Source organism: Perca flavescens, chromosome 13, assembly GCF_004354835.1.
Source record: "Perca flavescens isolate YP-PL-M2 chromosome 13, PFLA_1.0, whole genome shotgun sequence".
NCBI classification, from domain to species: Eukaryota; Metazoa; Chordata; class Actinopteri; order Perciformes; family Percidae; genus Perca; species Perca flavescens.
The window spans coordinates 12,029,554-12,056,610 of NC_041343.1; the positions used below are offsets into that span (position 1 = coordinate 12,029,554).

Sequence of the window (27,057 nt, forward strand, 5' to 3'; positions counted from 1 at the left end):
ATGCCAGCCAAGGTGGTAATCTAAAACCATCAATCCTTTTAAATCTATCTAAGCTTCACCTATGTAAAAATAAAGATTGATGCAGGGAGGAAGACTGTGCTTGCTCTCGGTTTTTGATCTTCCTGAATTCGCCCCGAGCGCGGTTTTGAACTGTGAAGCTGTGCATTTTAACAACCCATGTGTTGCAAGGTAGTGCGAGCAATTCAGTATTCCAACGGCTCAGAATTAATCATTTCAATGAATTGTTTGTTTCCTCTGTAGTCTCGTGGGAAAAGTGGATGGGTATGATGAGAAGTTACTCTGAGGTGGATGAGCTAAAATTAATCAAACACACCAATGGCTTGTTTTGAGGGGAAAAAAAACATCCTGCCTCCTTTTCTCCAACTGTCTGACGGTGGTGAATGTGAAACAAATATGCATCCAAATTATACCTCTTTGCAATTACAGCAAGCGAACACTGATTCTGTAAACAGAATATATTTACAAAAAAAATCTCCAGAAAAAAAATAAATCCCAAAATCACTCATATCACAAATGATCTGTTCAATAATGAAAATAGACAAGCCTTTTCAAAAGATGATAAAATGAAACATATGAACAAACATTTTAAAAATGTTGTGTAATGCCAAGCAACTCCAACTTAGAGGCAATGACACTTAAAATATATTTTTTCGTTTAACAAGTCTATTCTGAATCACTGACATCAAAGTTTCCTGTGTTCCACATTAATATTCATGTGCGAAGCAAAGAAAATAAGACATGAAATGCAGATTAGCCTCTTCTGAGAAGATATGCAAATAACAATCCAGACACTTGAATCTTTTCTTTGCACACGAGCAGACAGTCCACATGCACATATGCTGTATATGCTTTTATATTCAAATCTACCTACATGCATTTTAAATAGTTAACAATTCATAGAAATAACTAGCAAGATTCATGTGTGTCTGGACAGCAACAAATCAAATAAAGGTATTGACATATAAGAGCAGACTGTCTTTAATTTAAGGGTATTTTGGCTGTCTAATACAGAGTACACAGGTATCATTACTGTCCAGACACATGACATGGAAAACCCTTTGAAAACACAGCCTGGGAATAACTCAATATCATAATATGAGTGCTGCTCATTGGCAGTCACAAATAACCTCTAAAAGTCCCAATCCCAAATTTTATCATTTGCTAAATATCACCAGTTTATTGAACACAGTCTTTGGCACCTTAAAATGGGAGGACCATGTGGTGATGAAAATGATGCAATTATTTTTCTGCTTACAAATATGGCCGAAAAAAATCCCTCAATTCAGACAATCTGCACTGTACACATTTAACAAGTAACTTCAAAATGCAATTGAAACATTAAAATGGAGTTCATTATACTGGAATATTATTCTGCAGGATTCAACATGAGAAGGAGCTTTAATTCATGATATACAGTAGGAATCCAGTGTTTGCGCATCCTAAAAAACACCACACATCTCTGCATTTCTGCATCTGCAAGGTCTCAAAGGCTCTACAGAAAGCTCCTGTATAATAGCAAAGAAATGCGTCCGTTTGATCCTTAATACATATGACAGAAAGTGGACAAAAGCATGACTGAGCCTCAAGAGAGCCAAACCAAAAGTATTACGTCATGAACTCCACCAAAAGATAAGAATAAATCAGCAACACAACATTAACCTTATCTTAATAAAAGACTTAATGTAAAGGCTTTGATTCCACATATATTATATATCTATGTATCCTATTTATACACGTTTAGATCAGACGTTGCTTTAAATCCATATGCAAACATATGCATCATATCTAACAGCTTAGTTCAAATAGAAATGTATTTTCCGAAATTATTTTTAATTTGATGGCAGCAATCATAGCCTAGCACCACTTTGTTCAAATGATGGATATCTCAAACTTGGAACAAGAGCCACATGTAAACGTACAGCAAGATAATTAATTAAAAATGGGTTAATTCCTCCCAACGCGCTAGTCCACATTAATGGGGAAGAGATAAGAGCGGTCTTAATGGCTGGTCAGAACTTCTTGGAGAAATGTAGCCAGAGCGGGCTTATCTAAATCCTCCTGGCAAAGCTATCTGAATAGTCAGAGGAGAGTGCAGAGGAGAGCTTAAATTTGCCTGAAAAGCAGCTCTTATAAATAAAGCAGAAGTTCTTTTGATAGCGCTCAACTTCCCTGTTCTGTATTAACTAACTTATTCAATATGTTGTGTTAAATAAAACAGAAAAAGCACATATTTACCATAGAAGCAACATCAATTTATGATGTGAATTAGTGTGCCATAATAAGTGAAATACGATAAAAAGCCCCGGTTAAACTATCTGAAAAATCTTTCTCTGTCCTTGCAGCTCTCCTGCTGGCTAAGAAGTTGTGGGGAAAGAATTGTGTCCCTCCTGTGTGTTGGATGTCACTGAAAACACGAGGTGACCTGAGTTTGGGTTACGATGCGCTCTCTGCCAATGTGCCTTCGCTGTCGCTCTGTCTCAGCGACTGCCTGCTGGAGTCTCTGTCCACTTCATCCTCTTCATCAGATCTGCCAAGACTCAGGTGTCTGCGGCACACAGAAGGGCTGTAGGGGTCAACACACACACAGACACACCATTATATCATTACTTGGCTACTTACAGTAGAAACTAAACTGAAAGGTGTAGAGAAGAGGGGGTGGGGGGGCTGTTATAAAAATATGGCATGGGAAACCACAAGCAATTTAGGCTGTGAGATTACACTCTTCCCCAGGCAGTAAACAACACATCCCCTGAGGTGTGCATAGCATATGTGCACATTGTTACCATGGTTGTTTTTTTTTGTATTTTTAATTAGCATATAGTAAAAATGCATCACAAAGATTATTTATCCACGGTCTTAGATGAAACAGTGTTACTGGGATTAACCCACAGAAATCATCACAAGAAAATCTTATCTTTTAACAAAATAAGGAAAGCCATGCATGTGGCTCACACGTTAGTAAATAGTTTGTGCAGTTACAGTGATAAGGTAGCGGTCCGGTGTCATCGTCGACCACAATTATTAAAGGTCATTTAAAACCGGGGCTTTATATCCTTTGATTATGTTGTCATGATAACATACGGCATGACAAGCACTCAGTGCATTACTTGAAGACCAACTGTAGAGCTTTTATACACCCATGTTGCCATGACCACTGCCCTTTAATACATACACAAAAAACTGAAACATGTCCTTTCAGCACAATAACACCCACACTGAGCAAGCTGAAACGTATTCACTCTATTTGCAATTATCCACAACCTAATACCTATGTATTTTGAAGTATTAGATATTTGAAAAGGGCTTAATTACTCAGTGTTCCAGACTTGTCATAGAAACTGCTGCATGTCGGTGTTTCAAGATGTTTAATTAGTCAAAACAAGCATGACGTTCCCATATTACCATATTAAAAACGAGTGCTATGAATGAGAACTGAAATTACTTACAGGCGTGTTTGTCTACAGTGAAAGTAACACTTTGTTTAAAGGAGGCATTTTAATCATTTCTTTGGGTTTAGCTGTTGTTGCTGCACAGTGATCTTGGCAAACTGGTAGTGTGGGAGCTCTCTAGTGGTGTTCATCATGTTCATATGGCCACATATGTGCCAGCATGATATTTAGTCCACTTATACAAATTCGCCCTACAGTGATTAAATAGATAGAAATAAATAGTTGTAACTAACTAGAGAGGCAAACATGTTCAAGGACAAAGAAAAAAAATGAAAAATGAAAAGCCCGCTGACATGCATTTTTGAAATTCACACAGGAGGCAGAGATGCTCAAACTGTCAGTAAAATGACTCTCAAAATAGATAGGCTTTTGAAGCACAGAGCTAAACGTAGCGTTTTAATTATAATGCAAAGTATTCACATCAAGTCATACCGACAGTCATGTTACACATCTTTGAACTCTTGTCAGTTAACATGTTAGAGGAAAAAAATTGTAATTTAGTTTTTGCCTAATTGCCAACATCTGTTTGTGCTTGAAGAACAGCCACAGCCATCTACCCTCTCTCAGCACTATGTCATTATAAAAGCATCAAACACAACATCAAGAGAAACACTGCAATCCTCAATTAAATGTATATGCAGCTGTTTATAATGACACAGAAATATAAAACTGAAGTGACTGTCACTGAAGCAAACTAGAGGAATACATTCAGTGTGCTGCAGTAAATTGGTGATCTTCTTAAAAGAGGACAAATGTTGGCAGGAGCAGAGAGAAACAAACAGTGGCATGCACTAATTGGCCAATGTGACCTTCGAAACACGTAGCTAGGGTTTATCTAGTAGACTACAAGTCAGCATTAGCGTATCAGAGTCAAAAGAATTACAAACATTCACACACGGCAAACTAAGTTAGTAGATTCAGTGAAAGATCCCAAATCAGTTTTGGTTATGCCAGGCTCCTGGGTTATTATCACACCAAGCATCACCTTCCACTGTCGGTATCAGTCACTGTCAGGCTTGTAGCGGTACTTCATCACCAAGCTATCGATCTTCTTCTGCTTCTTCTTGGTTTCCATCTTGCTAGATGGCCTACGCCCTGCAGGCTCCTCGTCATCATCAGATGGTTGTTTTGGGGCCCTTTTAACACTGCTGGAGCTGCGGTAGGAGATGGTCGAGTCGGAGGAAGAGGAAGAGGACGACTTTGAGGAAGAAGAGGAATCCTCAGACTCACTTTGCTTCTTCTTAGATCTCTTCTTGGACTTCTTGCCCTTCTTCCCCCATGAGCTCTTCCTGCTGTGACGATCGTCTGAGGAGGAGTCGTCGGAAAGAGAGACTTTGCTTTTTTTATCTTTCCGACTGCGGGAGCTGCTGGTGCTTAGGGTGCTGGATGGCCGATGGCTGCAGTCCAGAGCAGAGCCGGACGCAGAGCGACGCAGGCTGGATGTGCTGCAGCCGAGCCCCTCGTCATCTCCTCTCTTCCTACTGTCCTCGCTTCCTGGCCCCTTCTTCTCATCCTCTTCCTCACCACTAGACTCATCAAGTTTACTGCGCTTGAACTTAATGGGTTTGAAGCTCAGCACCTCATTGATGGCAGCCTCCAAGTCAGGGTCCAAGTAGTTGCGGTGGGTGACTGTTTTGACGTCAGATGAGTCTGGCAGAGTGCCATCTGACGAGCGTGGCTGGGCTGGGGTAGAAAAGCTCCGGGAGAGGGGACTGAAAGATGAAGTCCCCCCTTCAGTAAAAGCCACACTACGATCATCATCGTCATCATCATCTACATGCAGGCCGAATTCACTAAGGCCACAGCTGCGGGCAAGGGACAGGCGTGAGCCACTGCGTCTGTCCTCTTTCCAAGAGCTGCTGCGATGCAGTGAGCGGGGGCTGGAGCGGCTCACGCTGCTGATGGTCGACTTATTGTCATCATCCATGTCCAACATGCCCCTCCTGGTGGACATCCTGCTGGGAGCCACAGAGGACACCATGGAGTCCTTATCAAACTCAGGGCTGCTGCGGGAGGTCCAGCGGGACTCCAGGCCCTTCCTGGCTCTGCTGGTAGCTTCAGAATAGGCCAAGGAGATGACTGAGCCTTTGTCGTCTAAGTCGTCCTGTGACTGGCTCCTCTTCCAATCCTCCTGAAGCCCTCCAGACTTTGACTTGGCTTTGCGAATAGAGGCCTGGTCTGGTGCGTCAGGCTGTTCTTTGAGAGCGCTGAACAAGGAGCTCTCATCGCCTGTCCCCCCTATGGAGTCTTTCAGGTTGGATCGCTTTCTGTAGCTTAAGGAACTCATGACAGACACCGATCTGTTCTGCTCTACCTCTTTCACGTCTTTGCTGCCGTCATTCATCTTCTCCTTACTTTCTTTTACCTCCTTGCTATCTGCATTTGCAGAATATCTAAAGGGTAACATTACAATGGACACCAGAGACAACCAACAGAAGACAAAAACAAAAGAAATCAGATCTCCACATACTTAAAGAAATTTGTAATGCCATCTTTAGGATGCAACATGCTTTATGTGGTAACGGAGACTTTTGGAACCTTGGCAGAATATTATATTTGTCTATTTCATTATGTCCTTGGGACCAGTCAAAAGTGTATTGCTGTTATGTACAGTATACACTGTAGAAAGTGAGGCTGTCAACCATTGAGGAGATCTATCTAACTTGGCGTCATTAAGCAGGCGTGCCAACTGGCCACGGGCCACTTCAATAAATATGACAGCAGCCTCTTCCCTGTTCCGCCTCCTGTCATTAGACAGATTACTGGAAGAGAGAGATGACACCTTTAATCACATGAAATACCCGTCCTTCTGTTGCAAACTGCCCCAGGTAATCTTGGGCCTTTTTACGGATGGGAATGTGGGAACTTTTATCACTGCGATACCACAGGGATGTACATGGTTATCTGTCATGATGCACAAGGATGTGGGCACTAACCTGGTGCTCTTCAGACTTCCCTCATCTGACAGGGTCTTGGTGGAGCCTTTGTTCTTCGAGAGCCAAGACTTAACTCCATCCACCCGGTCCTCCACCTCGGAATCTGTTTCCGTCTCATCCCCACTGCGAAGAAAAAGAATCAGCTAGACTTTGACTCCAACACAAGACAGCAAAGATATTCATCTTAACAAGTCCTTTTTACATCTTCGAGTGCAACAATCTTGCAATCAAATGAGGTAATTCCACTTGTTTTTAACTCAAATCAACCTCCTTTAACAATTTTCTTAAATCCCCTCTGAGCTTCTTGATACTATTAAAATAATCTGCCTTAATCTGCTTTGTGCAACAGTTCAGAATCAATTTAAGTAGATTTACTGACAAGAAATGAGACTAAATGACTTGTTGTGTGAATATTCTATGCAGTGTACCCTCGCAGGAATTACACAGGCAAAAATAATGGTTAGTTTTCACATATCACAACCTTTTGTTAGTCATCTCACAATTGTATTCCTTCTCTTATTATATTTAAAGCTCAGTATGATGCAAGACAATCCAGACAGGCCACGGTTAAGCATGATTATGTGATACAATAATAACATAATCATAATAATGTTTTTTGACCAAATGTTCAGCTGTTGTGGATGAGTGATCTAGGCAGAATATAGATCAAGCTATTGGAGGCATAATTAGCTGGTTCTGTGATGCTAGCATCTGTGTGGCATGTCACCTGCTCCTGGTGATTGTTATTGGAGTGGAGCCAGAAGACAGCCTCGTGGCCCTATGCTTGACATAACAATCAATATACAGAGACCTGTGGATCCCAATGAAAAAGCTCTGCAGATCCCACCTGGATAAGGTCAATCCTCATTCATTCTAAATACACCGTACATTTTTTGAATTATGTATCCTGTTGTCCTAGAAGGTTAATGTGACGAGAAATGGTGAGGAAGAGGAAGGTAGAGTAGAATAGCATCTAAGTCAAAATGAAATGTATTGGGGAGCTGAATTTAATGAAGAATCCTCCATTTATTTGAGCACACACTGCTTCCAACTACAGTGCTAGATACACTGTCTTCCTTGCCTACATGGTGTGTGAAAATGAATTTTCACATTCACAGAGATGCATATGTTCACACGGGCCTAAACTACAATTGACTTGTGTTGCTTGGGTAAGCTCTGTCAGAGAAAATTACATTTACATATATACTTTTTGGTTTCAGAGCAGGACAACATGTTGTATATTAAACACACTGTAGCAGGGCGAACAGTGGCCACAATGACAGGGTGCAATTTTCTATTCCAGATTTTTATTCTCGGACTAGCTTATCCATCTGAGCCTTGAAACATGTTGCAAAATCTTGGAAAAATGTTTAAAAGGAGCAAACACAATATTCAAAGAGGTGTGAGATGACAGCCAGACTGCCGAGCTCTATCATTTGTCCACATACCACATATCCATCTATGTAGGTCTCCCAGTGAACAGCGTACCATTTCCTTTGTCACCAAGGTTTGTGTCACAGATTCAGTCATGTTTCCTCAGAGAACAAAGTGTCCCTTCAGCTCCCTTCAATTTTTTTGGTGGTCTGCCTAAAAGCTAGGTTGTTGGGTTTTTTTTACACAAGAGAGGTGATGTCGGCGCCGGTGGTGTGTGAGTATTGTGAGGGAGTGAGCACAGAGCTCGGATTCTTGGACTGAATGGTATTCAGGCTTTCAAGATTTCTAAGAGCATTAACACATTTAACTTTCTCATCATCCACCTTACGGAGCCAGGCTTTCTGGGTGGAAGGTAATGATGATCCCAGAGAGACTAAATGGCCTGATTATGTTATTTTCTACAGGAAAACCTGTTCATGAGTTTGAGAGGTGCTTCAAGAGGCAGTGAGCTAAAATTGTGAGTCCAAGTTCAGCTGTTATATCATCCCTTTATTTTCCACTGCCTCTCTTCTCTACTGCATGCTAAATACAAGTGATAAACACCCACCGAAACAAGATAATAGGTTCATTAATACTAGAAAGTTGATTACACATGCTGCCCATTTGTCATCTCTGTGATACTGTGACTTTTTCAACATGATATATCACACAACAAAATACTGAAACCAGCCCGCAACTAAATTATCTCCCTCTTTCTTCCTCTCTTCAACATGCACACGCACGCGCGTGCGCACACACACACACACACACACAAAATAAAAGGTGGCTTGCAATTGAGTGTTGTGCAAATGGTGTCACAAACGATTTGTCCTTGGTCCCACACTACTAGCTAACCAGTCCTGAGGCTCGTAGATACAAACAAGCCCCAAGAATTTAGAAGTGAACATTAATAGCTTCTGACAATTGGCCTGCACTGGTTGTAAATCTTTGTCACAAATACTAAGACTCAGCATCAAATCTTGTATGGCTTGGTTCTATCAGTTTAGCACTTGTTATTAATTTATTCAATTTATTTAATTTATGTTAAAAAGTCATACAAAAGGTGAAACAAATGCAACAATTCCATTCAATCCACATTGATGGAAGCCGTTTGCACATTGATGGAAGCCGTTTGCACTGCAAAACCGTTTCCACTGCAAAGTCCTACATTATATGCAACCCCCGTACTTGAATCATAGCCTGCTGCAGACTGTAATGGAAGTCCATCTTGAAAAACACTAATTCAACTTCTGTTATCTCTCCCTACAATAATAATAATCCAGCTATTGTCACCTCTGTTTTGAAGCACTGGCTACACAAATACTGAATAGTAATGTAAATCATCTGGAAAATCCACTTCATAATTATAAGAAAAATCACCTCCTCCGTTATTGTTCATCCATGCTGCTAATGCAATGATGTCGAAGGAGGGAAAAATGCAATTAAGTAAACATGGAAAAAAGCATTGCTCTTTTCCTTGAGTTGCACAAAAAGAAAAGCGCTGATACACACGGGTTGTCTGATGAAAAATGGATAACAAAAAAAAAGCATATAAAGAGTGTGACGCCATGTCTCTCTGAAGAAGCAATCAGAGGATAAAGCGGGAAATTATGGATGGGTATATCCGCTGCAAACTGAAGACTACATTTATTTACTACGCTCTGATGAAGGTTTAAATTATTTAACATGCCACAGGGATTTCTTTCACTGTATAAAAACTGAAAGAAAAAGGGATTCAGTCAGTCAAAAGAATATCATTAACATTCGCAATCAATGACTACACATATTACAAGCATGCAAGGTGAAAATTTGTATTTAAAGTTAAATGTTTCACAACACAATGCAATGAAATTGAATTAGTGGAGTACCTGCATGCATGGAAATCAACAGCTTTTGGGTGAAAACATTTCAGTAGCGCACATTGCCATCACTGTCATGCACCACTTGCTGACTGTGAAGCCGTGGACAGACAAGGTGCTGCAATCATTTCACAGTCACAAGCATCACAGTTACGCGAAAATGCATAGCATTTTTAGTCCTATTCTTTGTAAAAGCATACAGTATGCCCAAATTTGTCCAAATGCACATTTGTTTCATTTTTAGTTTGTTTTCAACCGGTATTGTAATGATTTCTGATATCCTTCTCGCTTCATATCATATGTAAACCAAAAGGAAAAACATAAGACTTTTTTTTTCTAAACTGTCAAACAACTAATATTGGAAATTTGATTACCATGTTATATTTTTGATTTTAAATGGACATATAAAGTGAAAATAATGCACAGTGTATTCCCCTTACAAACTCAGTGAGATGTGGCCTGTGGTTGCATGTGCTTTGAAAAACCATCAGAGGAGCAGAAGACAGGTAAGAATCAGTGGAGTTTAGTGCAAAATGATGAAGGTGTATGATGAGGCAAATGTCTGACGCAAAAAAGATTCATGGAGACAATGATGCAGTATTACCGCAGGTCTGTAACACTGTTACTGTTTTTTTATTCATATTTTCTATAGCAGTGAGACTTAAAGGAGAATGCTGGTGTCATTTAGAGTCTATTTGCCATTCTAGTTTACATTCTGCAAAGTATTCTGTGTGCCATCAGATTTTTCAAATAACTTCTTGATGTCTGAAGGTAGAAAAACAAGCTCTGGAATCTCCAACGAGGCCGACTGTGTACAGACACCTCCGGACACTTGGCACAAAATAAAACTAAACTAAAAGAAACACCGGGGCCATCCCTGAAGCTGAGCTTTTATCAGAGATGTAAACCACAGACACAGCTTTCCATTCTTTTTAAAATGACTTCTCCTCACAGTGTTATTGTGAACAACACAAACCGAGATGATAAGGAATACTGCATTATTCTCTCTTGTGGTTGAAATGTGTGAGAAAGAAAAAACGTGCAAAAAAAACATAATGACAGAAACAAAGGATGCATTTTCCATCCTCACGTTTTGTTCTTTCTTTTCTGATATTTTGTCACCGTGTCTTGCAAGCTGCCAGAAGTGTGGAAAACACCAAAAAGGGGAACAAGGAAAAAAGAGAAGGTGAGACACAAACAGTGCAAAAAGAGGACAAACTAAGATAACAGCAAATAAATAGTTTTACACTTACACAGGAACATAAAATCACTAAAGTAAAGCACTGACTCGGTAAATCAACTCATGCTGTAGCCGGCCTCATCTCGAACAAAGGTGCTGTGTGTAATGTCTTCCTTTTTAAAGGTCTGTATTACTGCAGTCAGTGTCAGAGCTAGCATAACCTCAACCCCTCTGCAAAGATGGAATAAGTTACCAAACAGGGGAAACAAGCGCAAAAGAGAAAAGGTTAGAAGCAGAGAGCCGAATGAACCATGTGTATTTGGAGAACAGACAAAGTGTAATATGACTCATAGAGTACTGAGGAGGTTAGGGAGAAATTGATGTCGGAAGATGTGGGAAATAGAGAATGAAAAGACGCAAGTTGAGATTGACAGGCTACTTAAAAGAACTAGCAGCTCTCATTTTCTAAGTTCCGTGCAGCAAGATAACTTGCGCTGGTACTCAGGCCTCTAGCTACAGCACAGTTTCCCCTGATGTAGCAAGCACACATTACAGATTTACTGAAGCAAAGGCAATTGTATCTTTCTTCGGAGAAGGTTAAAGCTGTGCTGTACCTGTTGATTAAGTCATCATTGTCATCACTCTCCATCTCGTCCTCTATGGCAGCTTGCAGGTCACCTATCCTCTTGAAGGCCAGCTTGATGTCAACTTGTAAACTCTGATTTGCTGCCTCTAAGCTCGCGATGTCCATTTCCTGGTGAAAGGATCACAGCATAGACAAAGCACGTGTTACCTCCTCTAGTGTGAACTCCAGTGAATCGTATCATGTCTCCCAGCACTCAAAGCCTTACCAATTCATGCTTCTTCCGGCTGGCCTCGGCCTCCTTCTTGGACAGCTCTCCCATTTCTTCTTTCATGTCTCTTATCTGCCTCTGCATTCGCTTATTCTGGTCCTTCTCCCTGTTTTCTGCAGCAATGCGTTGGTTTCTCTCCTCTGTTAACTTTTCGAGGTTCTCCTTCAGACGACCCACCAGGCTCTGGAGAGGATTTGAGGTGAAGCGAGAGAACTTGTACTTACAAAAGTGAACAACTCTTGTGATGCAATGATCTCCTTTGTTCTGTATTTACTCTTAAATGTTTGTCCCTTAAAGCATGTTAAAACTTCCCATGGTGGATGCTTTTCTTAACCAGCAACTCAAAGATATGGAGCTATGCAAGGGGCTTCATACCCTCATTTTATATAATTTCTACATATTGATATATAGAAAATGTAATGTCAAATTTGCATTGATATGTTTACTAAGCATGTCTTTTACACTTACAAGACAAAGAGGATTATCTCACCTCCAAGCGTTTGATCTGTGTCCTCTCATACTCCAGCTTGGTCTCCAGCTCACGGATCTTGGCCTCCTGACGGCACACAAGAGACTTTTCCACCATGGACTGTTCTTGGAACTCTAGCTGGCTCTGCAGTGAATGAAGCTGGAGGAGGGACACAAACACATAGTGTACATACATACATACATGTAAACACACACAACTCTCTGAGGAGCAAGCGCTGACTTCACACCTCCTTCTTGACCTCTGCTTTTCCACTTCCTCTTAAGTAGAAATAACTAGGAAATACTTTGTGCTGATGTGTATGTATTAAAAGTAAATTAATGTTCACTTTTTCACCCTTTTTTGTGTAAACTTAATCCATCTTGGTACGTGTAAATATTGTGCATCCAGCCTGAATAATGAGCTCTAGATAAGCCCCATTCTACCACAAATGGTCAAAAGAAGAGCTTGTGGTTCAGGCTGAGTAACACCGAGTCACAGTAATTTCACAGGCTTTGGGAAAGGGCACAGCTTCATGCAACGTACGTTCTATCTGAATCATTTTCTCATGACTGATAAAAGAAGAAAGATACGTCACAACAAAACCGGCCCGAAAGGCTGTATGGAACCTAATGGGGGACTGAGACAAGGAGGATTTGGAGCTCTCCTTTGATATTACTAAAGAAGCTAGATTTCCCTCCTACTGGCGATGAGATAACAACTTCAAGGTCAGAGGCTTTTAGATGGCTATCTCTGCCTTTTCTGGCAGGTTTTAACAATGCCTTACAGCCTGCTATGTGTCTCTAGTGTAGCCAAAACATTTCTGATGGGTGCATATAACTGAGTGGACCAAAGCTTTGGCACGCGTACAGCTTAATCTAATAGAAACAGGGTCTGCTGTTAGGAGGTGGCAAGAGCTCAATTCTGTCCTTTAGTGAAATTATATTTGAAACATTCTGTTCAAGGCAGATGGATTTAATTTGTTTAGTCTACTATATATCAACACTTAAAAGAAGACACCCTCTGAAAGTCCAGAGTGTGTAATGTGCATGCAAACTAAGCACTAGATTGCCATATACTTGGGAAATTCAGTTTTAAGAGCCCAGAGGAAATTCATTGTGCAAACAAATGCATCAACAAAGAAAACAGGCATGCATTAATACATGACACGCATGACATGTTAGAGGTTATCCTCTGAACAAATAGTGCTCCGTCAGAAACGCTATTATTACAAAAGCACTATTATTATAAAAGTGCTATCATCAACATAGGCCTGCATCAGGTGCATTAACCTTTTTTACCACATAATCATCATTGATGCCGAGGCTCAATCATTTAGCTGATGACTCAAGCACAGCAGATACAGAAACTAAACAAATAGTCTGAATCAGATGAGGATGCTGTACACTAGCTCCAGGTTTATGATTCATATAATTCACATACAAAGCTGTTAGTGAGTGCGCTGTAAACCAGTTGTACAATATGCTAACATGCTTACAATTAAATTGCTGATGTTTACAAGTTTTTAATGTACTGTGTGTTAGCATGTTAACATTTGCAAATTAGCACTTAACACAAAGTACAGCTGAGGTAGAAGCTATTATTATACATACACTATTTGTGTGCTGGAATACAAAGTAAAGGTCCCATATTGTAAAAAGTCAGATTTCCATGTCTTTTTTTATTATAAAGCAGGTCTAGATGTAGTATTAAAACCCTCAATCCACAGTGAAATGCACACAGCCCATATTTAGAAACTGAACCTTTAAACGAGCCGTCAGGACTTGCATACGGTTGTGATGTTACAACTATACTATATATAGTAGAAAGTGCTGCTACAGTGCCATTACAGTCATTTCATGGCTGCAATGGCGGTGCGGAAACTACGAGAGTATAGATGCAGAGGACCCGGAAATGCTGACCAATCAGAGCAGACTGGGCTTTTTTGGGAGGGGGCCTTAAAAAGACGGAGCGTTTTAAGGCAGGTATATTTAGAAATACAGTACAAAAAAAAATATGTGTTTTTTATAATTAAAGCATGTAAATCTGTTCTAGTAGAAACCCCAAATACAAGTATGAACCTGAAAATGAGCATTATATGGGACATTTAAAGGATATATTGTTACAGTTACATGAATGTACATGTCATTGCAATCCAACCATTAGTTGTTGGAGATATTTCACTCTGAACCACAACTGTCAATCTCAATTTAGGGGCCATGTATGGACTGGTAAGCCTGCAAAACGGTGTCTAACATTGCTAATCAAAGTTCTTTGTCCACCGAAAAAACAACCAAAACAACACTCCGTCCTCACCTTGTTTCTAATTGTTAAAATTTTAAAAACACATAGCTTTTAACTATTACTCATACCAGAGCTAAAGTGCCTTACAGCACAATGCAGAAAGTTTGGTTTTGAAAACATAAGAGATGGACTTTCTACAAATTCAGCATTAACATAGCACAGTACAGTACATGTGTTCTTGTCCATATGGAGATATGGACAAAGGGCACATGTACTGTACTTGGAATAACACACAAAAGGCGAATGAATGTCTCAGGGCAACTTGTCTCTACATAAAAATGTAGTGGGTGAGCGTGAGTGTACAAGGCAACAGGCAAATACAAAAATCCCATAGAGCAGAGGTTTGACATTTCAAATATGACTCTGCTGTGGGCATCTGATGTGAGGGCTTTTTAGTTTGAAAGTAAAATGGCATATTCACATTTTTTTCTATTCTATCAGCGTTCAGTAACAAGATTTTGCTATCATGTCAAATTATCTCATTTTATCACATCGATAGTTAAGTCATCTGATGAAGAAACAAAACGTACTGTTTACATACTTGTTTCCCACTGCCAACTTTTCACTTTCCTGACAATTTTTTCTGATTTTTAAAAATAAAGGGATGCATTGGCTTTCAAATGACAAACAAGACAATAAATTAGATAAATCACTAAGACTGAACCAAGTTGAAGATAATTGTTGAAAAGGACCAGAATTAGTGCTTTCATTTGTACTAACTAATTGGTTAAACCATAGGAAACAAGCTTCTGAGTTTATGTACATGACCCTTCTTTTAAATATGAGTAATGAGAGGCAAAAGAACAATTTATGTCCTTACTGTAAATCCTCACTGATTCCTGCTATTTAAATGCAAATTGCATTTCAGTTTTTGAGAAGAAAGCTGCCACAGAAACTGAGCATTTTTGGTCACAATAATCAGAGAAACTCAGTGAAAAGCTGAGGTCTAATCAGAGAGAAGTGTTGAGGCAGCGGGAAGCTTCCTGGCAGGCAGCTATAGTGCTTCTGAATACTCCTTGTACCTTTTCTTGGATCTCCTGCTTCTCCTTTGTGGCCTCTTCAAGCTGGGCCTGCAGGTCACTGATGTGGCTCAAGTCCCTGGCAGACTAGTGCGCGCACACACACACACACACACACACACACACACACACACACACACACACACACACACACACACACACACACACACACACACACACACACACACAGAGACAAAGTCCATAGTCAGAGAAATAGGGTTTGTTTATATGCGTGCAAAAGAGAGAAAGGGTGTGTCGGGGTATGCTTCAATTATCTGTCAAAAAGCATCCTTTTACAGTAATGCAAATGTTTAATGAGCATAATATGTCTGTGCCAAATAATTTGTCATTTGATCTGCTGTAGCACAGATTGCATCTCCCTGATTGCAGAGCACACACTGTGTTTGGAGGAGAATATGTCCTCCAAACCTCTAAGCCACTCTGCTTTAACATGCAGAAAAGAACTGAATGTTAATGGCTGTGTTAAAGACAACTTCTCAAACTAAATACAATTAAACAAATACAAATAATGACAGGAATTCCACTATTTTTGTCTGATCTTGGTCTGAGCATCGATGCCAGAGGAATTCATACATCATATTTTCAAGGCTTCCAAACTGATCACCAAGGTGTTAGGCAACTTGGGTTACCTGGGCAACTGCAGCTTTGTGTTTCTTCATCAGCTCATTCATGTCCTCCTGATCCTCCTCCATACGAGACTGCAGATCATTCTTCTCCCTCTGCAGACGGCTGACCTGTTCTTCCAACTGAACAAAATGAGGAGGAAACACACGCATTTTAGTATAGAAAGGATTTATTCATGAGCTATTGAATATGATAAACGGTCATTAGCTGGCCAAGCCGTCCTGGAATCTCATCTGATGGCAATGAAACACAATCTGGATGGGGGCTCTGGCTGGAGGATGAGACCAATTGGAGCTAATCAATTGGCTCATTTAGGCAGGGAAAAGTGCAGCATACTGGTGATGTCCTATTTAGAGTTCATCCTCCGTGTTCAGGGGGGAGACTCAGGCCCTTAATATGCATTCTATAATCTGACGCATTTACAAGACCTTCCCTTGCCATAAATGCAGCAATTAACAAGCAAAGCGCAGGCACACAGCACTCTGTGTGTCATCCCCAGAGACACCAACATCCTCAGTCTACGATTCTGACATGCAGGCGGTACTCTCATGAGACAGCCATTAATGAGCAGATGGAGAGAGAAAAAAAAAAAAACAGTCACAAAGCTTATTTATCCATTAGAGTAAAAAGTTGAAATCAGATAAATGCCAAAGGGCATATATTATTTTAATATCCCACTATGGCTTGATGATGCATGCATGTTAATGTAAGAGCCCTGCTGCATTTTTAAGAGTGAAAGTTTGATATTACATTACATTGATTAAACATTGTTTGTTGTTTTGAGTTTCATTTGTTCATCAAAAGAAGGGTATAGAAACATTTACATAAACTATTATTATTATCAAACATTCTAATTCTTATTCTATCAAAAAGTCTGTTTCTGCATTGCGAGATGAAAAAAGGGTAGGCATATTTCATTATTTCATAGATCATCATTATTATTATGTGTGATAATATACACACTATTGATTATGAACACGCAAAAACATATTGTGTTCGAAACATATGCAGAACTGATTGGCATTCAAACCTACTCAATTGATTGATTGGAACACAATTAGTGCAGTTCCACTCTACAACTCAATTTATGTGGCACACTCGGGACGCATAGCGGACAGATGTCAAGACTCACCGACATCTTAGCTTTGACCACATCCTCCATTTGGATATGCAAGTCCTCTATTTCAATCTCCATGCCCTTTCGAGCCTTCACTGCTGTCGCGGAAGTGAACTCTGACTCCTCCAGCTGTGAGAAACAGGAGGAAGGAGAAAGTGAGAGACAAACATCTACCCTGGATAGGATAGATAGGATCTATCCTGGATATGCAGAGGAATGAGGATTTATCAACCTGTACAAAATTATATTCTGATAACAGACCAAAAGTTCATGTTGGGATCAGTATGTTATATCAGTATGAGACACAGTAAAGGGTTAAATATGGTGGCATACTTGATTTTTGAGCTGGGCGATCTCCCTCTTGCTGGGGGCGTTACTCTTCAGGTGGTCCAGCATAATCTGTGCATCAGCCAGAAGGACTTTGGTTCTCTTCAAGTCTTTCTTTAGCCTCTTCTCTGTCTCCACATCTCTCTGGCTCACCTGAAGGACAAAACACACCCTTCTAGCCGGTAAATGTTACACACACTCTAGTTTTCTATCCTCCTTCAAAAAGCCACAGCACCTCTCCAGACTCAAAAGCAGTTTCTTCCCGATCAAAAGAAGTGGCGCACACTAAAGCGCACGCACTTAACTGCACTGACAGAGACCAGAGGCAGAGTGATGGAAGTACCTGATCCTGGGCAGTCAGCAGTTTGGATTCGAGCTCTCTTCTCTCACGCAACACTTTCTGCTTGTCTTCATACTCCTCCTCCAGCTGCACCTCCATCTGTTTCAGCTGCAGGACACATGAACAGGATGTCAGGATGCACAAACAGATGACAAACAAAGTCAGACATAACACGCCATCAACCATCCTGTTAGACATGGCTGCTCTCGCAATTCAAAGACAAATGGATCCCAATGGATGAGCAGATCTGCTAGCCTCCAGAGCCGTCAACAAAGCTTTCAAAATAAAATATTTAATTTTTAATTTTTAATATAGATAGAATTGCCAACACAATTTGTATTCTGGATTGTATTTACCTTGTTATTAATATGCATATACTGTGTTGGGTGGATGTTTGAGATTATGAGTTGAGCTGTGCTTGTTGTTCCTAATACATGCTAATACCTGACCAGGCAGGATCAATTGTAATTTCAAGATAGAGAGGCTATGTATAGGGAAAATGTGCACAGATTGAAGTGTGAGAATGAGCACGACCTACCTTCTTACTGCAGGAATGCCTGATCTCCTCTACCTCTTCATCCTTACTCTCAATATCTTTAGAGTGGGTCTGTCGCTGCCTCTCCATCTCCATCTCAAGCCGCAGCTTAGCCTGAGTACATGATGAGGACACACACACACACACACACAGATACACATGTAACAGCTCATAAAATAAATGCACAAACACAGATTTAAAATATACACAAAATGAAAAAGAACAATCATTATTGGTTTTCTTCCAAAATGAGAAATCCAAAATGACAGACAGACTCTTATAAAATGATTTCTTGAAATAAGTGTATACAACATGATGGTACATGAAGGATATTAGGGTAGGAGGCAGTTTTTTGAGGAGTTATAGCACTCAGAGAATTACAGTTTGAAATTCTGAATAGCGTGATATAAGCAGCTTTTAGAAATAAAAACTATATTGCTCCATACTGGTATGAAATACCGCATCTGCACCACCCTGTACCTGTTCCAGCATCTGGATGGTCCCAGCCTGTTCGTCTAGCTCCTCCTCCTGGTCTTTCACCTTGGCCTCGAGCTCGCGAAGCTGCTTCTTAACTTTGGCCAGCGAGGCTTCGTCCTTCGACTCCTGGGAAGACAGATCCTGTAGCTCGGCCTCCAGCTGCTGCACCTTCATATTTGCGGTGCACAATTCAACGTCCTTGTCCTGCAGGTGGAAGAGACAAAGTAAAGCGCACATCTGGACCAGCCCAGTTATGTCAAACAGAGAGCAGAGAGAGCAGACATGTAGTCCCTGAGAGAGGAAATCAGAGTACATTTGAAGTGTGTACTGTAGTGTAAAGTAGCTTACCTGCAGCTGCTGGCGGAGGTTAAACATCTCACCAGTCATTATGTCTTTCTCTCGAGCCAGCTTCTCCCTCTGGTTCCTTTCTCTTTGTACCTCGGCCTGAGTCTGGTTCTGCTCCAGGTCAAATCTGGAACACACACACACACACACACACACACACACACACACACACACACACACAGACACACAGACACACACAAATACACAGCTCAGCAAAATGTTGATTGTACATAGAGTAGGATTCCATCGGGCTGAACAGTTGAGCATCATAGTAAACTGTGTATCTGTAATTACACAAAGTGCCAATATGTGCCAATTTGCAGAAGGCTACATGAGATGTAGTAGATACAACTGGTACATCAAGTAATTTGTCATCATAAATTGTCATGTCTTTGTGAAGTGATGTGTATGAACATTTTAAAATATTGAGCCTGCTAACTCAATATCTAACCTTAACTGCTGTTACTGAGCAGACTATGAGCCTATGAGGCTATCCTGGACACAGAGCCCCAACTTCACGTCAGCACTACTTCTATTTAAGCTTCAACTGTTATCCCCTTCCATTAACCAAACAATTTACAATTGGGTTGTAATAATGTGCAAAATGTTTTCTTCAATTGTCTGAGGCAGAACCACTTATGGTTAGTGAACTTAACAGCTAAGTGTTTCATGCTGTCAGCTCGTTGTAATTCCCTGTTTTTCTCTCTGAAGCGCAGCTGAAAATAATTTCACCCACAGAGCATCTTCAATTAGCCACAGGGGAGAGATCACATTCTGCCACAGCGATAGCTTCTCAAGTGCTTAAAGCCTGAGTCATTTTCTCAGCTAATGCAATTCCACAGATTACAGAACATCTCAGTCACTACTCAAATAAAAAAAAAAAAAAAAAAAAGTTAGTGTTCTGCCGTGTGGGTCAGAATGCCTGTGCCAGGCCTTTCAAGGAGAAAAGAGCAAAATGTTCTCTGTAATTTGTGTTTATGAAAGTAAGAAAGAAGGACGGACAGACAGATAGATAAATAGATGGCCAGATGAAGACACTGCAACTGACTTCCTCTGTTTCTTCTCCAGATCATGGTTGCGGCTCTGCAGGCCCTCCAGGTGAAGCTTGGTGTCCTGCAGCTCTGCCGTCAGTTTCTGGCACTTCTTCTTCAGCTGCTGCACAGAGCGCAGCACATCCTCATTATCTGTCTGCAAATCAGCCAGCTGCAGGGCACATTCACACACACACACACACACACACACACATGCAAACAAACACACAACATTTTTTATTATTCTTGTATGACAGTTCAATGCATACCATTATTATCACATTTATAGAAGTGTGTGGTAACCACACATTAAAATAAACTTGATTTAGTTTCTTGCCCTTCTCTCAAGATGTCTTTTGCTCTGCTGCTCTGTCTCCAGCTTTTCATCAAACTCCTGCTGGAGTTTCTTTTTGGTGAAGTCCATTTCACGAATGGCTCGGTTGTATTTTATCCGCCACTCGCCTCCTAAAGGAAAGACATACAATTTAGAAAATGTCTGTGTGACATTCTGGGTGTCTCCTGCCTACGTGGAAAGTATGTCCAAGCCTTTAATGCAGGTCTAGCATGGTATACAGACGAAAAAGGCTCAAAAGCTCAGAAATGATGGATGCTGTGGATTATGGAGTTCACTGTGCTGGCTGTGATGGTTATCACGTTCAAGGACTGAAATAATATAATCTTTAAGGCAATAAAATGTATTTCATCAAATCCCGACCTTATAAGTTCAAAAGAATTCAAGAGAAAACTACAAAGCAGCCTTTGCGTTGCAGCTCTAATCTTGGATAAACCTCAGGTAAGAATTCAGAGCACACACACAACAGTGGTTAGAGAAGGACACATCTAAGTGGCACTTTCCACAGTTCTTAGCCGACCCTAATTCTGGAGCTGTCAGAGGCTATCAGAACTATAACAGCGGCCAGGCAGATATTCAGGTTCAGGTTCATTTCCAAGCCTTATCATTTTAGAGGCTGTCCATTTCTCCTTCACATACCAGCACCGGCTCCTCCATCAGTGCTGCTCATTAGCATATATATAGCATAATGACAACTTGCAGGGCCACCAGCTCTGATCTCAACGATTATTTTCTCATTCATCTAAGAATTCTGATATGCTCTGTAATGGCTTGTCTGCTGAGGTGGGTTGAAGGGGGGTGGGAACACAGGAAAAAAAAAAGTCCCGTGGGCAATATGCTCTCTCTCAGCGGGAGCTCTCTTTCCCAGCAGGTGGAGACCAATCAGCAACAGGCATTAGTTGTATGCCTGGGAGCGAACATCTTAATCCCCTAGCGGTAAATCCCAAACGTGGAAAATATACTTAAATATATTATGCAAGATGTGACCAAGTGTCACTGCCATGTCTCCTGCTGGAACAGTGAAACAAAGCCGCTAATTCCCGCAGCTACAATTAGTATAAGGGAGATTTTTCAAACTATGCACATAATGCTGGTATGAGCGGTTGGGTAAAATATGCTTTTGACCTGAGCTGACATGCCCATTAGGCAGGTCTTGGCAAGCTGCTGAAAATGTCACAAGGACCAATTCATTAGGGAATTGAAAACAAATGTTTAAAAAAACTGATGACCAAGGTTGTGATTCCAAAGAGAGAGAAATGTTTTTCTGCATCATAGAATGGGCAGAATGAAACATGGATGGATGCCATGTCTCTGGTGTCTATGGTGTCACCTGCAAATGGCAACTAGCAGTTTCTAGCTCAACTAACCAGCATCGTCGTCATCGTCATCCGTCTCCCCGTTGAGCTCTGATGTCTTCATGAGCCGAGCTTCCATCACCTCCATCTCTTGTGATTCTAACTGTTTCTTCATGGCGTCAAACTTAGCCTGGAATGGTTCACACACCAATCAAAATAAGAGCTTGTCAGTCACATTCACGTTGGAATTTTTGAAATATTATGTGTGTTTATGTCAGTGTGTATATGTGCCTGTAGATCCTTCATGTCCTTCTCCAGGCGGAGTCTCTCTGAAGTCTCAGTCTCCAGCAACTGGGATGCTGACTCACTAGTGCTTCTCTCATCAGCCAGTTCTGCCAACAAATCTGAGATCTGGACACAAACACACACACACACACACACACGCATACACACACACACACACACACACACACACACACACACACACACACACACACACACACACACACACACAGGGTGTAATACAAAACTACAAAATACTCGCCACCGTTCTTGTACAAGTAGGTGATCAGATATCTAACAGAAATTAAAGTTTAACTCTGCCACCAATCTTAAACACCATCCTCCCAGCATGCATTGCCACAGGCGAAGGGACCCACCCTGCTCTCCAATCGATCCGTGTTCAGTCTCAGCTCATTCCGCTCTTTTTCCACCCTCTCCAGCTTCGATTTTTGCTGCTGTATCTCCTCCTGGAGCAAAGAATGTAGCTAAATAGGTTATTTGTAATGTTCCAAGTAAAACTGTGAAATATTAAGAAACACTTATAAAAATGAATAACAGGAAGTTCCACTCTGCAGTGGCAGAAGTGGATTAAAGGCTTTCTAACTGAAAGGAATCGGGTGGGGGGGTATCACACAGGAAGGCCTCCTCACGTCTTTGCCTCGCATCTGCTCCTCAGTGAGCTGGACCTTAATGAGGGGCTGGACTGTGGTGAAGAGCTTCCACCATGGCCAGTCCTTCACTCCACGGTTCTTCTTGATGTTTTTCTGGACGCAACGGATTGCTAGATCCTGAATCTAAAACACACATACGGAGAAGAAGTCACCAAACAGGAGCACATTCGGGAATACGAGTGTTTGTAGTGGTGTGCACACACAGAGATACACAGATTGAGTCAATGGTAGTGTAATAGGTAGTGTGAAATGAATTGTAAGGTATCTGTAAATTGATCTTCTACACAAATAATTGCTTCATAATCAAGACAACAGACATAACAATAGCTTGACTGCTGCAATTTGTCCATTACATGGTGTTAAATGTAGTAGGAAGAGATAATGTAATGTACAGATATCACAGGACAGCAGTGTCTAAAGGTCCATGACATGAGAACAATTAATTTCAACATTATTTTATTGAACAAATTGAACTGAACACAAAAGGCATTAAAAAAAGAATGATAGTTACATTTTAAAATAGGGCTGCGCAACATAAGGAAAATATCTGATTATTTTGACTGATATTGTGTTTGCGATATGATTCAAGATATTGGAGGGAATGATCATTTTTGTATCATTATTCTCATTTTCATTACAAAATATTAAAATAAAAAGAATTTAAATGATTATAGTGTGATTTTTCCGAGGAGCTGTACCAAACAAAGATTTAGTCTGTAGGATACGATTTGTAAGTTGAAACATCTCTGCAGCACCACAATACTTAATCCAAAATGGTTTGCATTTAACAAATATTGTGCTCGATAAAATTGTGATTATTGTGCAGCCCTATTTTAAAGTGCAGTTTGCTACTGATACTCTCTTTCAACTAAAAAAAATCCCTGAGTGTCTTTCGCGATGTGTCGCAGTCTTTCGCAATGAGTTTATTGCGCAAGTTGACAATAAATAAATTATTTTTAGTGCAGCCTTAATGAAAACAATCAATGAAAACAATGCCCGAAAATAAGGAAAATCTTATTTACTCACTGGAATAAATGCTTTACTGAATTAATCTACTGTTGCCATATCATCCTCACCATCAATGAACAATGTTTGAAAAAAACATCTCATTCCTCATTCTTGTGTTATATTGCCTGCGCATGGGCTAGCAGCTAGCCCAGGACTTGCCAGCTTCCTCTAGAGAATTTCTGCAGAGTGTGTTTTCCAAGACTGGAAGCTAATTTCTGATTAATTAAATCAAACATGTTGGCAGCTAATTCCAAGTATTACACAATTTCCATGCTGCTTATGCATGAGGCTCTCCAGCAACAGCAGCAGAAGCAGATTATGGGCAAACCCAATTAGACCGACGCAATTCTCAGCATCAGGTACATTTCGCCCTAAAGGCACTCTCTATGATCAATTAGGATTTGTCACACAGTAAAAGCCTTAACATGGAGCAAAATGCAGCAAATCTCTGACAGAAAATTTAAACAGGTCTCTCTTGTCAAATTTAGTCTAAAATGAATAGAAAACAAACAAAAGATTATACTGCATGAACACCGTGGATAAACATTTTGGTATTCATATCACATTACTGTAAGAGGGTGTGACAGCTGTAAAACAGGGTGATGCGAATTAGGTTTGTGAGCCAAGATTAAGACAAAAGTATGTTTCCATTCTCTTCCTCAATGTTCTACATTTCAATCAGTTAAAAATGTGTTTTAGTGTGTGGGCATGTGTATGTACAGTATGCAAGCATGTCTGTACACCTGTGAGACATCTGTGTGCTGTGATATATGACTGCAGCACCGCCTGATGTCACTTTGATCCCACTTCTGAAGCAAACTATTGTATGCTTAGTTTCTGAGGATTTCTTCAACATGAAAAAATGCCTTGCTAAAGGACAGCATCTCTGATTACACGTACAGTATGGCCTAATCAGGAACCTCGTCTGTGACACAATGCAGAGCCTATCCACACCTTTACAGTGGGAGGTGTGTTTGTTTCTTCTCTATTTTTATATTTTACAGGCTATCTCATTTATGCAAACCCATAGTTCCAGGTTAAAAAAAAAGGTATATCTTAAAATTCAGTGAGCACTGTTGCAATGAAGGGGGAAATGAATAGTATCACTAGGCTAAAGCAAGCTAATGCTTGCTGCTTTACACTGATTTCAATGCATATAACTGAAGGGTACCTGAAGGACAAAACTCCCAATGCACTGGGTGAAAGCCTGCTGAGGCAAAATAACAGACTTTTAAAATGTCAGGTTGTCCCCTTGAGGAGACTGTTGAAAAATGAAAAAAGAAAAAAAAAGGAAAATTATGGTTCTGTCATTTAATGTCACATGGACTTGGCACAGCTTCACAAGGTTAACATGCCAGGGAATATCAATCAATGGAACTTGTGACTTTCTGTCACATCTATATACATCAACCAGCAAGGGTCTGAGAGGCTTCACCAGAACTTATCCGCACTGTTCCAGAGGCAAAGTATTATCTACTGTACCTGTTACAGTAAGACTGGATACTTCAAACAGCACAAGAGGCAATGGGGCACTAGCAATAGTCACAAAGAGATAAGAGAGGAACAGCAAAGGCGCAAGTGGGTGTTATTATGCGATGATTACTCTAAGATTGAACAGAAACACACTCTGTAAATCATGGAGAGAAGGGGAGATGAAAATCATTCCACAGCCCTGTTTGTGTTCCATTACTCTGGTGGCGATTAATTAAATCAGGAATAATATAAACAGAATGAGATTCAGTGGGAAAAAATAGGCTTTCAGGTAATCATTGCAAGAAGAGATGGTATGCCACACATGTAACAACTGAAAAGTAATAACTCCAGCATATTCTGGTTGTTTGAGCAGTAGGTGAAAAACAAGGGGAAAGCAAAGGGAAGAAAACTTAACTTGGCACTGCTCCTCATTTTTGATTTCTATACAGTGCACAATTAAATAATATTAAAAGCTTAGATTTATATTTTTAGACTTGTTTTTATGACTTGTCAAATCATTTTAGACGGGAGATTGATCATGCATGATTGGACTATTACAATGCAGTGAATACTTGCACCAAGCTGCTCCAGACACTGAATAAGAATGGTCCGTGCACTGTATATTCTGAAGCATAAGACATAGCTCAGCCTGAAATGCTTTTTTATCCAAAAGTCTTATCAGGGATCTATCATCCTCTGATATTATCATAAATTATTTTAACTACACTGTGGGATTGTCTAAATGGCCTGATTTACAATTTCAAAAGAATCAAGAAACAGTTTTTACCAAATTTGTGTTACTGTAATTATAAGTGCTCACTAGTTAAAGGGTTATATGTTTAAGCCATACAAATCAAGTTTTACAAGGGGTTACGTGCCAGTCTGGCCTGTAACTTGGCGGACCGTGTTTGTGGACAGAACCATGCTTCCCCTTGTTTCCAGTCTTTGTGCTACCCTAAGATAACTGGCTGCTGGAAGTAGCTTCATATTTACCATACAGACATGACAGTGGCATCAAGCTTCATCTGACTTGGGCAAACTATTATGTATATTTCCAGAAATGTTGAACTATTCCTTTAATGTATTACAACTGGTCCTTGGAATTTGGAATATATATATATATGTGAGTGTGTGTGTGTGTGTGTGTGTGTGTGTGTGTGTGTGTGCATGCGTGTGTGTGCATGCACGTGCGCGTGTGTGTGTGTGCGTGTCTGCCTGTGTGTGTGTATGTGTTCTGCTGATAAAGTTTTTTTTTTTCATTGTAGTGATTGAGAAAAGCTAGGTATGACCATGACAATAATGTGCATATTCATGTGCACAGTTTAAATAAGCATCATCCTATAACCCTCACTTGATGGAATCTGCAGTCACATTCAATCACATTCATAATTGTATGTTACATCTTACCTTTCCAACCTTTTAAGAGCAATGAAATTGCAAGATAAAATGAAAATAAATTCTCTTCTTCTATTATAGTTGCATTTGCAGGACATAGGGGTCACATGGGGCAGAGGGAAAACATTGCCTCTATGCTAATGACTTTTGTAATTGCACAGTTGCCTAGCATTTTTGAATAGTTTCATTGCTGTTAATTTACTTCAAGTTCTCACAGATTATGAAGCACTAGGCTCTTAGTCTGCTTCAATGTGTGAAGAATG

General features: G+C 40.3%; 1 protein-coding gene across 7 annotated transcripts in view; it reads right to left on the reverse strand.

Moving 5' to 3' along the window:
- Positions 1–461: 461 nt before the first annotated feature.
- Positions 462–27,057, reverse strand: part of LOC114566338 (unconventional myosin-XVIIIa) — a 62,272-nt gene continuing 35,676 nt past the window's right edge. For 4 of the 7 annotated variants that reach the window (XM_028594680.1, XM_028594678.1, XM_028594682.1 and 1 more), the window contains 21 exons: positions 22,898–23,041; positions 22,625–22,714; positions 22,257–22,376; positions 22,038–22,155; positions 20,656–20,783; positions 20,336–20,490; positions 19,291–19,414; positions 18,946–19,146; positions 18,469–18,579; positions 17,934–18,038; positions 17,597–17,743; positions 17,279–17,392; positions 16,152–16,268; positions 15,505–15,588; positions 12,203–12,340; positions 11,710–11,895; positions 11,473–11,612; positions 10,769–10,813; positions 6,407–6,529; positions 4,456–5,863; positions 2,498–2,584 (listed from right to left, as the gene is read on the reverse strand). In XM_028594680.1, the coding sequence (XP_028450481.1) occupies positions 4,471–5,863; positions 6,407–6,529; positions 10,769–10,813; positions 11,473–11,612; positions 11,710–11,895; positions 12,203–12,340; positions 15,505–15,588; positions 16,152–16,268; positions 17,279–17,392; positions 17,597–17,743; positions 17,934–18,038; positions 18,469–18,579; positions 18,946–19,146; positions 19,291–19,414; positions 20,336–20,490; positions 20,656–20,783; positions 22,038–22,155; positions 22,257–22,376; positions 22,625–22,714; positions 22,898–23,041 (3,783 nt within the window). In that variant the 3' untranslated portion in view covers positions 2,498–2,584; positions 4,456–4,470. Of the gene's footprint in view, positions 2,585–4,455; positions 5,864–6,406; positions 6,530–10,768; positions 10,814–11,472; positions 11,613–11,709; positions 11,896–12,202; positions 12,341–15,504; positions 15,589–16,151; positions 16,269–17,278; positions 17,393–17,596; positions 17,744–17,933; positions 18,039–18,468; positions 18,580–18,945; positions 19,147–19,290; positions 19,415–20,335; positions 20,491–20,655; positions 20,784–22,037; positions 22,156–22,256; positions 22,377–22,624; positions 22,715–22,897; positions 23,042–27,057 lie in introns of all 7 variants that reach the window. The other 3 variants (XM_028594685.1, XM_028594683.1, XM_028594684.1) reach the window with 2 other exon arrangements.